The sequence below is a fragment of the Candida parapsilosis genome, contig 006139 (assembly GCF_000182765.1).
Source record: "Candida parapsilosis strain CDC317 annotated contig 006139".
Lineage (NCBI taxonomy): Eukaryota > Fungi > Ascomycota > Pichiomycetes > Serinales > Debaryomycetaceae > Lodderomyces > Lodderomyces parapsilosis.
The window spans coordinates 100438-114623 of NW_023503282.1; the positions used below are offsets into that span (position 1 = coordinate 100438).

The 14186-nt window shown below is 39.2% G+C and overlaps 2 protein-coding genes across 2 annotated transcripts; one reads left to right on the plus strand and one right to left on the minus strand. All coding sequences in view use genetic code 12, as the record gives it.

Moving 5' to 3' along the window:
* Positions 1-387: 387 nt before the first annotated feature.
* On the minus strand, positions 388-8652 carry CPAR2_500480 (uncharacterized protein; the record flags this gene model as incomplete). Its single annotated transcript, XM_036810452.1, has 1 exon — positions 388-8652. One exon carries the CDS (start codon positions 8650-8652, stop codon positions 388-390), a length of 8265 nt encoding a protein of 2754 aa, XP_036666987.1.
* Positions 8653-11075: 2423 nt separating this feature from the next.
* CPAR2_500490 (uncharacterized protein) lies at positions 11076-12275 on the plus strand (the record flags this gene model as incomplete). The annotated part of the gene is made up of 1 exon (XM_036810453.1): positions 11076-12275. One exon carries the CDS (start codon positions 11076-11078, stop codon positions 12273-12275), a length of 1200 nt encoding a protein of 399 aa, XP_036666988.1.
* Between the last annotated feature and the right edge of the window lie 1911 nt (positions 12276-14186).

Genomic DNA, 14186 nt, shown 5'->3' on the forward strand with positions numbered 1-14186 from the left:
CTATTTTTGAAGTCGGCTGTGGATAATTGTGTGATGAGAAAATGAGAAGATCGCCAATTCGGTATATTGACCTAGCTAGTTGTATGTAATGTCAATACGTCGTGGTTGTCGAATAGGTATAATAGTTCTATCTGGTTCGGTTAACACCTTCCAATACGCGAGCTATTTTTAAACAATTGTCCTCTGTTCTGTTTTTTCTTCCTAGAAACAGCCCAGACGGACATAAAATGCAGAAGGAAAATGCAACACAAAAAGAGCCGAAAGTGAAAAACAGGGAGATCCCGGCATTACGTAATGAACCATATGCCAATAGCTACAACACAGACGAAACGAATACCTTCTATAAAAACACACACTTTGATTGAACAACACTATACACTTAACGGATCAGGGCGCATCTACGTCACCTTCAACTTTGTCTTCACTGGCGTTAGAAACAACATTCTCTAAATTTCTGTCGCCGGCCAAGTATGCTTTATACGTTTCCTCGTTAGCAGGGCCATGCCTGACAACATGATGGTTACTTCGAACGTGGTTACTATGACGAACCCTTGAAGTTTCTGGTGTAAGATGTATTCCATCATCTTGATTGCCCAGATCTTGTAGATCTTCCAAGGTCATAAACCCCTCATAACTTGAAATCTGCTTCAACGGTTTGGAGCTTGTCATTTTCTTCTTGTACTGGAATTTGTTACCCAAAATTTTACCCGTATGTTGCAAAATGACCTTTATGATATCCTTCTTCAATCGATCTGTAAAATCCTCGCCCGACCAAATCTTGTACTGATATTGTAAAGTTGGAATCGATAACACCAACTGGTTCACGTTCAACAAGTGTAAACTCTTTGGACCCAGGAAACTCACCATTAAATCAAAGTTGGAAATCTCAACATCAATTATGGATTTGAATTTCAATGAACGTGCAATCAAGGTCTCAATCTCGTCGTCCAAGACATCATTATTGGAATTGTATTTACCCGGTTTTGTGATCTTGGTGCTTGTCGTCTTGTCTTTCCTTCGAAGTAATGCCGAATTTTGAGAGCTGAACAAATGGGATTCATGAGAGCCTTGGGTTGAGCTAGCCGGACTGGAAGTACCACCATTGAACGGAGTATCCATACCTCTCTCCGAGTTGATCTTCGGAGTCAATGGCTTGCGCTTGGATAAAAACTTTCTCCATGGGCTTTTCGAATGCGTCGTTTCGTTTGTCATCAATGAGGACTGTTCTGACGCATCATTGTAAGTTTCATCCGAAGATGAGAAATCACTAGAGTCATCAGAGTCGTCACTATCATCGAGTTCCAGATCGTCATCCTTGGGAAACAAATATGACTGGAGCAATTTCGCTGTTGAGTAATCCAATTCGAATCGCAATGGAAGAACATCCAACTTTGCATGTTTAATGATTGGTATACCCCCGACCAACGCCAGAAGATCCCATGTCATTTTAATAATTGGTTTCCCTTCATCATTAAACTCTGAAGCGCCCTTTGGTAACAATGGCGACAAAAGAATGGGGAATTGGCTATTCTCCTGTAGGTTGAACCCTTGCATCATTTTGATTTCAAAGTCGTTATGATTAGCTCCGTCAATGGATTCAACACGCGAAAACACTATTCCCGTGCATGCAATATCTATAAATGGCTGTCTGTCATCAGTAAGGAAGTGCCAAATCACTTGGTCGGTTAAAATATGCCAAAACTTGGTTGTTTCTTTTGATTTGGATTTGTTCCTAGTGCCCAATAGCTTCATAATCAAAATCAACTCCAACTTCAGCTTCTCCATCTCCAATTCAATAATCTGCAAATGTTTTTGCTCTGTTTCGTTCAAGGTTGCACCTCGTTGATGGAATGTTAGAACCAAGTCATTAAATTCTCTTATTGTGGTTTGTAAATTCTTCACTTTAGTATCCAATCCTTTAAAGTCACTTGCATCAGTAAGCGAAACAACTTTCGACAATTTGGACTGGAGGCTATCCTTTTTATCTCCTGAGAGTAACAACTCTGTAACAACGTAAAAAATGCTTGAATATTGAGAAGACGTAGCATTTACCACATACTTGTTGATGAAAACAACAACTTCGTTGTGACGTTGTAAGTTCTTTGCATTGAGGAACAAATTATTGGGCTTTTTGTAAACAAGGGCCACGGTATTTCTCTCGGCAACAAGGTATTCTTGTGCCCATGCTCCTCTATAACATACTTCACATTCAAACCATGGTGGCCAACTAGAAGTTGCATTCATGTACCCTCCTTTAGCAAACTTTGATCTCAAGTCCGAGTGTGACAAGTCATCCTTAGACACAACGAAAATCTGCTCCTCTCTAAATAAAACCCCAATTCTTGACTCAACTTTCGCAGTCGTGTCCGAACTATCTGTTAAAACGTTCACCAAATCCTTCTGATTAATGTCGACGATTTTGATATCCAAATCTCTAGAAGTGACAATAACAGTGGTGTCAGGTGCTTTTTTGCTAATCATTTGTATTTGTGGGTGGATCAATTTGATCAAATACTTGTGCTCCGCTTCCTCGACATCTGGATTTTGAACCACATCCAAAGCTTCTGTAAATCCCTCCATCGCTTCGATTCCGCCTTTGAAATTAGTAAAAGTTCGATCTGTAAAATTTAAGTCATCTGATTCAACTTTTTCCCCTTCACTTATAACATTCTGAACAAGATCAATTGCCATTCTGGTCATGTAGTAAACATGATCCCTTCTGTCACCAATTCTTTCCAAATAGCTTTCAAAGTACACCTTTATATCATCATCCCATTTCATTTGTAAATTGTGCACAATAAACCGATTATGAAACTCGGCAATCGCTACAAAATTAGCTGCCTCAACAAGATCACTTTTGTCCCTGTGACTAGAGTAAGCCGATAAGCCAGATTGTTGTTTCAGTAATGCTGTGAGATTATCTGGATCATCAAAATTGTTGGTCATTTTCAAATCTTCCTCGGTGAAATTCTTGTGTGCCTCATCAATGACATCAATTTTATCTTGCAATAGTTGAATATCGATCTCCACGTCTCGCAAATTCTGATCGGATTGAGTTTGAGATTTCATACGGCTGAGCTCATGTTGCTTCCTCGATAACTCACGCTTAAGGGTTTCAACACGCTTTGACAAAATACGAGATTGGACACCACTAGGTTTTTCGGTATCCATCAAGCAATTGTGTATAGTCTCATTCCCAAAGGGATACGGTCCATCTTCACGTAATGTAAACTCCCTGAAATAGCTGAGTTTTGGAGTAGCAAAAAACGGGAAAATCTTAATCTTTGGGTATGCCGATAACGGCTCATTCACATCCAACTCAATAAAGTCTTCTGGGTCCACCCATGATAGATCTCCATCGGGTACCTCCACACTCTCAATCCATTTTGAAAACTTTGACGAATGCATTGGCCCATGATGATGACTTCCCAGGTTATCAGAAGAATTGTCGCCTGTCAAGTACGACAATAAACGTCCACTCACTGATTGATCAGGAAACAAGGCATTCAAAATCCTCACGTCAGCTCTTTCAACATTGATCTCAGCTTGATTCATTTTCAAGTGCTTCACTTGAGTGCGTTTGTTCAACTTCTGGTTGACATATGTCAACAACTCCTTCCTTTGGTGCAAATCTATTTCACAAACGTCAAACTTACCCTTCAACCCAGTAAACGCAACCCTATTCTTTTTCCCGTGTAACTCGTTACTTGAATGAATGTACAAGTGCGAAATGGTCACAGGGTTAAAAATCATTTGATACTTGACAGTAAACAAGTGAGGACTCAATTTGATCTTGGGCTTCTTTCCTCCATTCGTGAATAGTTTCCCCAGTCTCACGGGTGTTGGTGAGTAGTGGGCCACTGTGTCCCACCAGTAGAAGAAATGATGGAAAGCCAACGGAGTTAAGAATGCTGCGTTGAATGCTTGACCGTTATGGGACTTTGAGATGACAGATAATGCCATATGAACATAGTCAGCTCTATACCCATCGTAAGAATCAGGGTGATATTCGTTAGCAGGATTGGTGATTTGGACTTTATAATGAGGTAAAAACTCTGAAGTCCTTTCCTCTTGGTCTGAAAGTCTATGCGAAAAATGCTTATTCCTTTCAAACATCATTCCCAAACACCACTCGACCCTATCATTGGAGCTAAGCCTAATGACTCTTTTGTGGTACTTCTTTCCCTCGGGGTCGCTGGTTGGTGCAAAATCAGCATGACCATCGTAATATAAACTCCATGTATGCTTTTCGTGCACTGAATAATTTGGAACAGCAAACAAAAAATCATCACTTGTAATCACAACCAATCTCTTAGGATCGATTGTTCCATCAATGGTTAAATCGACATTATTTTTCCAATTGAAAACAAACCCCGAGTTTAACCCTACCAACTTGTATGGAGATCTACCACTCTTCATATGCAAGCAAAGCTCATTCGCAATGTTGAACTTGTACTTACCATGCATCATTAATGGTAATTTATCCCAAATACCAATTGGACTATCGTCAATTGCGGGTTTAGAAAAGTTCTCAAATGCTTGGCCCATAGTGCTCAATGCAGGTTGGTACGATTTGGACCACCCCACAATACAAGCACGATCAGTGTTTAAATTACACTGAAAATCGGCGGCAAATTTGACTGTTGTCAAGGTCCTGGGGATATAGACAGAGTAGAAATTGTCTGATACCCCGTTATCAAATACAGCCCATGAGAATGGGACATAAATGTAACGTAACTCTTCCTTTCTGTGATATAGATTTTCATTTACCACGAGGTTTGTTTTGATATGAACAGTAGGAACTTGTGGGTTGCTGTTTGTAGGAAATGACGCCAAAGGTAAAGGATAGTCTTTCAAAAGCATGTGGAAATTCCTTGCCGTTAAATCAATATACAAAGGAACCAAGATTGAGTATTTTTGTTTCGGTTGTTTCTTTGCATACTTGTACAAAAACTCGTCAATATCTCCCCCTTTGAACTTATCCAATGTCAAGTCCACATCCTGAAACAACGCCGCAGTCAAAGTAGGCCCATCAGCATACTCGACAATGTCATATTTAGACTTCATAATATCTGTTGGATCATCCTGACCCCAAACTTCTTCTCTTCTTTCCTTCCAATTCTTGTTACGTACGTCTTTGAAAGCTTTAAACTTTCTCATCCATGAGAGTGAAAAGTTGTGATCTAATCTCTCCTTAGCTTGCTTGATTTCCTCTTCAGCTTGAGCTTTCGTCAATTTTGGTTTAGTATCGTTCTCCACGTCTGATTCGATTGGAGCTCCATTGGGATGCTTACGATGAGAATGGTTACGCCTCATCTTTAAGAAAGTGCCTCTGAATTTTGTTCTTCCACTTTCGTTACTTGACCTCGGCTCGTTTGACGTGGAATCTTCATGATACGTCGCCTCATTTCTCAAAGGACTTTGCATCTTTTGCTTAGTAGAGGCGGAACCCTTTTTAGACAGCCCCTTGCGACCACCCAATGCGGGACTTGGCAAATCAGTCAACTCTATTTGTTCCTCGATATCAGGTTGTACGTTGGCTCTGATTTCCTGACATTTTGCTTCAAACGCCTCCAATTTTCTCCTTCTCACACGTTGCTCAATTGTACCCAATTCATAAATCATTGCCAATTCGTTTTCAAATGGATCATTTTCAAGTGTGAGACCCAATACTGATGTCTTGATCCTAACATGAGGAAACACCATCGCATCCTTTGCCACAGGGTACACGCGCTCGAAGTTGTCAATGCCATAGTTGAAATGCTTGAAATTATGCAGCAATTGTTTTATCGCTTTGACGAGAGAAATGGTATTGTCAATGACAGTATAAATAGCAAATTTGTTTGGCACATTGAACAAAATGGATTTTGTTTGCAATTCAAATGAAGCTTCATGTAAGGTTTTGGACACATCAATGCTAAAATTGGCCTCTTTGATCACTACTATTCTTGCCCACAATTTTGTGCTTGGATGAACCACGTACATTCGAATATTCTTAACATCAGCGTTTTTCAAAACAAAAACATTTTGTAGCCTTGAACGGTCAAATTCAATAAGCACGTCCACATTGTGTGGAAGCTTCACCGAAATGGTTACAGACTCCAACAATACATCAAGCTTGAGTTTCTTCTTCGGACCAGTGATTTGCTTTATTTGCTCCTTTGTGCAATTCGACTCGACGGTGGGGGCAAATCTTTGAAGCAAGGTCTTGGCGTAGAAAATGCACCAAAGGAAAAATGTGTCAATGTGTCCATCGACTTCGGGAACTGTTAATATGAGTTTGTTAGGATCTCTATCCTCCGATTTGGACGTTTCATTAACAATATTGATATTCTTGATTGCAAGAACATTGTTCACACCATAAGTATCGGTGTTGCCTAAGCCATCTGAGTCGTAAGCATTGGTATCTGTGGGCGTTGAATCCAAGGAGTTTATAGTTGACACATCATCAAAGTCGGAATCACTCGTTTGTGACTCATCAACCTTGTCGTTCGAAATCAAGTACTCCTGGGCATACTCACTGAGTGTGGCAGCTTGCACTAAACCGATCGAAATTTGAACCTCTTCACGCGAAAGTTTATAGATGGCAGAAAGGTCAGCCAATTTTAGTGAAATACCACGTCGATAATCTTTCAAATCGATTTCCTTTCCAATCCGGTAGTCATAGATTTTTTGACTCGGTAACTCTTCCTTACTTTTTATGTCGAATGTCAAAGACGATAAATCAACCTTGATTGAGGATACGTATGGTGGTAATACTTTGAAAATCTTGATAAGCTCATCTTCTTGGTTTTCACCAATCGGGTTATTTAAGTCACCATATGATAAACGTTCAGCTTTGTTTGGTTGATCAGGTGCACCGTTTCTTTCAAAAGATTTCATCCACTCTACGAATTTCTTGTTGAAGTAGATCCGTTGACGGTTGCGGAACTGTCTCACCAAGTAGAAGAAAATATCATTGACGGATCTGAAATTTATTGCTTTGCTTGACAATCTAATGGCCAATTTCAAGCGATCCAAATCATATGCGAGAAGCAAATTGACTTTTGTGAATTGAGCCAAATTACCATCTGCTTCACCTTTGAGATTTTTGATCTTGAGAAACGAATTGATAGTGTGCTTCTGTGTTTTCCCGCTTCCCTTGACAATTTTCATTTGTGATTTAGTAAATACCTTGTGTGTTAGATCGGTTACAGCAAAGGTCACTTTGGTGTTGGAATTAGAATGACGATTGAAAACATCGTCCCTAGTCAGTCCTATTCGTGGCAAGTGCACATTTACTACAGTATCAACAATCACAATCTTTGTTGATATGTCTTTTAACATTTTTGAAGCAAGTGTCAACTTCTTCATTGCTTCTTCTTTTCGATGCACACCGGCAGCTGTTCTCATTTTATTCATACGTTTACGCATCATCTTATCTCGAAGCAATCCAAACAATATATCTTCTTGATCGTAGTAGACATCAAAAACTGGGTTGGTCAATGTTATGGCAAAGTCAAAATTTATTCGTTGGTGTGATTTTTCATCAAGGTCGAGCAACACTTGAGAAACCCTGAGAATTTCCATGGGGCACACTTCGTAAGAAACCGTTCCCGATGGCAATTCTATGCATTTTGTTTCCAAGTGATAAAACTTAAACGATGTCACATAAAGTTGTAGTTTTAATGTCGAGGTCGTTGTGGGTCTAACAACCTTTTCCAACGAAAAGACAAAATTTGAAAGATTGAGGGAGACGGATTTGTAGGACAATGTGAAATCCTCGAGCCGGATCTCTGTTAGCGAGTACAATGACAACAAGTCTTGTAACAAATGCTTATATTGAATCACATTTGTAACTTGTTTCGCAGAATCATCTTCAACAGGGGTTGATGGTTCTCTCGTTGATTCAGTTTTCGCGCTTTTCTGTTGTCTATTTGTTGACCGAATATACTCCATGGGAATGTTTAGTCTTCCAATTGACAAGGATGTTCTAAACTCCTCAAAATTAATCCTAATTTTATTGGCTCGTTCCACATCACATGCGGTGATAATTACACAATCAACGTAAAATTCCACATTTCGAAACAAATCAAGTTTATTGTCCTTGTTTTCGTTTTCAAATATCAATCCATTGAATAAAGTGGCAGTAACTCTAAGGTTATGACATTTGGAAATCCTTGCCTCCAATCTTGTAAACTCCAAGGATGCACAAAAATGCTCGTGCGTGCTTTGGTGGTAAACCGAGGCTCTGACAATAATGAAATTGACCTTATTGATGAGCTCTGTTCGCAATAAATAGTTGTAGATCATGGTTGGCACATGAAATTGAAGCCGGCTTTTAATAGATTTATCATGCCAGGGTGTGGTGGTTTGTTTCTTTGTAGATTCTGATTTATTCTTTCTTGATTGATGATCTTTTAAACAGGTAATATTGACGTCGGCCAATATGAGCGATAGCCATTTCAACGATTCATCCCTTGGTCCAAATGCATTAATCTGAAGAGCAATTTTTCCAATATAGACGGTGGTTGTTTTGAATTTTATCGTTACACCTCTTAAAGAAAGGATGCCGACGTATTTGATGGAGACATGTGGTACTAGATTAACTAAGTATAATACCACGGCATATGCTGCAGCAAGCATAAATAAAATTCCGTAGACACCCGCCATTGTAAGATGACGTTGTGGTGATCAATGTTTGTTTGAGTAACGCAATGAAACAAGGCCTCTACCTGTTGAACTAGTTCAATTGGAATGAGATTGTAGTTGACTGTTTTCTCTGGCAATTATGGAAAAGGAAGCAAATCTGGCTGTTATCTTGGTGAAAACGAACTGAAATTCGGTTCACAAGTGTTTGTTCTTTTTTTTTTTTTTTTTTGTTCCCTGTTCTTTTTGTGTTTTCGGTTTTGATGGCTTTTCTAGATCTCCGCCGAAGAATATATCTTTTTTGTTTGGCTCTTTCAATATCCTGCTTTTCTTTTGCTTTAGCTGCTTGTTCTTCTTGTTTAGTTCGCTAGCCTGTGGAGATAAAAAGGTTAGAGTGTTGCCAAATCCCTAGTGATCTCAATTGATGGAGGATATGCGAAGAGAACACGTTAAATCAGGGGTGTGGAGGACATTCTTGAGGTGTTTGGACATTAACTAGCTTTCAATTTGAAATACTCTGAGTATGGAAAATTTGGAGAGTACTTTCCGCAGAAGAGACGCAAACTTTACAGAGGTTTGTGCAAATGGGATTAACCAAATTTTGAGACTATTGTTTCTACAATTGTGTTGTCTTTGCTTCAGCTAACATGCATGGAATGTTCTTGGACAGATTGGATCTTTATAGTTACTCAGTTATATCCGAAGTTTACTCCGTTCCAACTGCGTACACAAAAGGAGAAGAGCAGAAAAATGAAGAACTTTTCAGAACTACTACAACTAACCAAAAGATCTCACGTGACCTGAAATGTTGATGAAATTAATCAATTTTTAAAAGGTCAAATGAGTATCAACAATAGAAGAAGAAGACTAGCAGTTGGTTAATTCAAATATACTTCTTATCAGTTTCACGTTACAACGCTATCTTTATTATATATAGTGGCTTTGAGATGGTGTCAATATGCAAGTGAAGGCACAATACAAACTTTATCTATCTGATTTTCTATTTTCTTGGTCTTCTATTGACATATAATACATCAAAAGAATAAAAAATACAAAAGATGGACTTCTCCCCACTTGTGACTTAAGTGTGATATACGATATTGCTTTCGAAACCTCCCTTCTTTGATATTACCCCAAGAAGTATGCATAAGCTCAGGTGATGTAGTGGGTATTAAAAGAAATTGGGAGCTGATGTTATGTTAATACTGAATGGGTTATTCGTCTCATGCTACGTTGCTCAAAGCAGACACCTTCGTTCAAATTAGATTGGGTGGTGTCCAAATAGGCAGTTGCCTGGATTGGGGAATTTTATTTCCTCCCTCTAAACAGTGCGGAATTTTGAACGGAACATGCACAGAGCCGCCCCAAACCATCTCATTTGGCACGACCAAGGTAGGTTGGTCGCGTGACGAGAGATTGTCCTCGCTTTTCTCTTGCAACTGTGTCAACCAGCTCGTAGTGACGATTATTCATTCAAAGAGCAGAGCTTCCTGGTGTTCAGTGTGAGGCTAACACGAAGCTAGGGAGAAGGTTCATCCAGATAATACACTTTCCTTGCAAACAAGGAGCTGTACACTTAGATGTGCAGAAGCATCAAACTTTCCCAGTTCGGGCAATTTAAAAAATTTTGGTGCCGCACCTACACAAAACGCTTCCAACTCGCATTTTGTAGCCGACATACCCACTCTACAGGCAATTTAGTGATGGATCTGGAATTCGCCGAAGGACAAACTCAATACGAATATTGTTAAGGTTTTCGAAAGCAAAGTTGTCATTGTTTTGGCATGGTTTGTAGACCTGAGATATCCAACGAGGCTGCAAAATCTTTTACATGGTCTAGCAAACATTTTAGCAGCAAACATTACCAAGCAAGATCGAACTGCTACTAAGAACTAGAGTAGCTCAGCTTTAAGGCTCCCAGAATGTCCTTTGGTACAAAAGGAGCATTATATTTCCCCATGCAGTGTGGTGATATTGTTTCTATTAATTTTTGTGTTCACCTTTTTCCAATGTTACTTCCAATTTTTCGCAGCTTACTTTTGGGGTAAATACAAAACACAGTATCACCATACAAGCATCACAAATATGCCATGCATAAGTTTGGAGTTGAAATTGAAAGTGGCATTTCCAAGTACGATGCACAGGACCCTATTTGCTTTCTACTTTAGGTAAACGCAATGCAAGTCAACGTAAGGTGTCGCCTCAACTTGGCCGATATATAGCTCTACAAAATTACCTAGGTTGGTTAAGAACCAACTTTTTGCTGTAAAATGGATGGGTATCCGTCCATCTGAATGGACCAAAGGTATTACGAGCTCCTCCGCTTTCCAACAATATAAATAGTGATGGAATTGACCCTTCTTTTCATAATCAAAGTTTTCATTCTATTCTCATCATCAAGCAACTCACTCCACTAGTCAAATACTTCAACAACTTCCAACTACACAATGAAGTTCAACTTTGCCTCAGTCACTTTATTCCTTACTGCTGCTGTCTCGACAGTCGCTGCTACTTCTTTAGCGCCATCGCCTTTGGAATTGACTCCAAGAGAATATGAAATTGCCAACAATGCAATCTACAATTTACAACATTACAATTCCAAGAGATCTTTATTGACTGAAGCTGAGCTTTCCAAAAGAGAATCAGATATAGTTACACAAATCTTGACCATCGTTAAGGATACAAACTTGGCTCCAGGCGTCATTCACTACCTTATTTCTGACTTTATCTTGGCACGTGTTACTAAACAGGTTGTCATCACTGCTATTCAAAATGGTTGGATTAACTTGGGAACCTTGATGAAATCATTGAACGATTCAGGCTTAGCTATTAGTGTTATTGAGGACCTTATCAACGATTGTGCTTTCTACACGCAAATGTTTAAATTGATTGGTAATTTGATCCTGGGCTTACCTACGGCGGTCAGTGCTGAAGCAGGTGTTAGCCCCCAAGTTGTTTCTGCTGCTGTTAGTAAGAGGGATGAGGTGCCATTGTATGCCAGAGACGCACAAGATGTTCTTACCTCATTGATGGAATCATTAAAAGATTCCGGTTTGGCTAACCAAGTTGTTGAAGCTTTGGTTATTGATGATGACTTTTACACTTTTGGTGCTGACTTGGTATCAAAATTGTTTTCATCAGGAGCTATTACACTTGAACAATTGGGTGAGGATTTGGTCAACTCAGGTTTGCTTCCACCAATTCTTAATTTGTTATTGAATGTTGACACTATCCAAAAGATTGTTATTAAGGCATTGGGTGCTGCTCTTGGTACCTGCAGAAATTCTCCAACAACATCCTCAATTGTGACTAAACCAACCGGTGGCCCAGCTCCAACAGTTTCTACAGGAAGTGTTGATCTTAGCACAATATTCGACACCATTGTTGGCACCGAAACACCAGCGGATTTGAGCAGCTCGGCTACTGATGCAACGTTAAGTCCAACAACTGTTGATACGAGCTCCACTCCTGCTGCCACTGAAGCTTCTAGTGATCTCACTTATATTGGCTTGCCTTCAGAACCGGCTGTAAGCATTGACACTACCACCAAGGTTGCTGATGTAAGCCCAACTCCAGATACCACTTTCAGCACCGTAACTACTTCAAGTCCACCAAAGAAATGCAGAAAAAAAAAGAGAGCAATTTAAGGACAGTACAAGCTGTTAGAGTATAATTTTATATAGGTCTTTACTTCATCAATACCATAACGTTGCCTTTTATTTGAAGAAGTGAGCGATATTTGCAATGTTGAATTAAATGGTGAGCTTATGAGATTGTACGACTTCTGAACTTTGGAGTGTTGGAAAGCCACTCAATTAGATCAAATTTGCAGATTCCTAGGCGATGAAGCGGATGGCGGTACTTTAATCGCCTATTTCCCCCTCTTGCCTTAACACTATTGTGAAACAAAGCAACTTTGAAATATAACAACGTGGGGTATGCACATTCTAATTGCCCAAATGCCTAACTGAAGCTTTTTGTCAAAATTTGTAGCCAATTTCTATGAAAACAGGTTACATCAAATAAATTCACTGAGTGCCAAGAGACTACTAGTCGATGATAAAGGAGCTAGGAGGTTCAGGATTGGCCCTTTTCAGAGGAGGCAAAATTCTGCACTTGGAGTAATGGATTGTAGCGACACCAAGACACGTGGTCACGAAATTACATCACCTAATTTTCAAGTCACGTGATTAAACCAAGTGCTTGTTTAAAAGAGCAGCTTCAACCGGGGTTAACTACCACAAACCAATTGAAGAGCACTGCTCATCGTCAGTAAAATTTTCAATCTCATTCGAAACTTAAAAGAGTTGCTAGTTGTTGAAACAAGTGGTAATTGTTGGTGCTCGGTTGCTACAACAGATAATATCTATACAATGGACGATCTCGGTAGAAATAAAGCTTAATTTCCAACTCGGGAAACAAACAAAGGAAAACAAATAAGGATGTAGTTTCTCCGCTACTGCCGACATAATATTATATTCGATTGGATAATAGAGTTTTAGGTTTAAATCGATAATGTAATATGTCATATGGTTAATGCGTCGAAAAAAGGGGGCTTCTCGAGCTTATTTTTTCGACTATGAAAACAAGTCAAAAATGGCTACGTTAGTGGTTGGATTACTACTTAGAGTAGTATAACTTTATACTAGAGTTTAAAGGAGAAGAGAAAATCTTTGATTGAAACTTTCCTATTTGGGAAAAGAAAATCGAGCGCTACCTGCTACCAAATCTTTGAAAAGTTGGGGTAGAGGTGCAAATAATAACAATGGTTTGGAACAACATTCACGAGTCGGTTTTCAGACGTTCTAGAATTGTGCATACGAGGATAGAGGAAGAAAAGGAGCTAAAATATCGGAACCTTTTGCACAACTCAGATCCATGCAATTCCAATAAAAGGCGTCCTGATACATTCGTTGTATCGCAATCAACGTGCAGTCAAGTCTTCCCCATCGCCTGTTGCAGAATGGCTCTGAATATGCAGAGAAAGAACTTCAGGTGGTACCTTCGTGCACATTACCCCCGTCTTACAACATTATATTAGAAGAGAGAGTTCACTTTGGGTTCCGGTATATTATGTTTTGTTTCAACTCAGTTTAGAAAATGTAATGTAAAAATAAAATCAAAGAATGAGAAATTTCCCAAAAGGGTAAATGAATTAGAATTTTATTTTGTTTTTGTGGCTGCAACAGGGAAACAAAAAAAAAAATTTGGAGATGCTGCGAAATTTAAACCTTATACAATGAATTATTACCACCAATTGATGCTTTGTGGCTTATTCTTAAAATAGATCTCTACATTGTATATTTTCTGGGTTTTCTACTTTGGGTAAACTTAAATCTTGTATAAACATGTCAAGGGCTTAGGTAGACTATGGCGAGTCAGAATAGCCCATGCTACATATTTACTCAAGTTGGTTAATAGAGCAAAAACACAGGGGGTTGAGTATGAATGTGACGAAGGGTTCTTCCTCCTTCAAAGCACCCACAGGCACTCAACTTTCTTTATATAAATAAGGATGAAAATTCCAGTACTGATTTTCACAATTTATACTTTTTTCT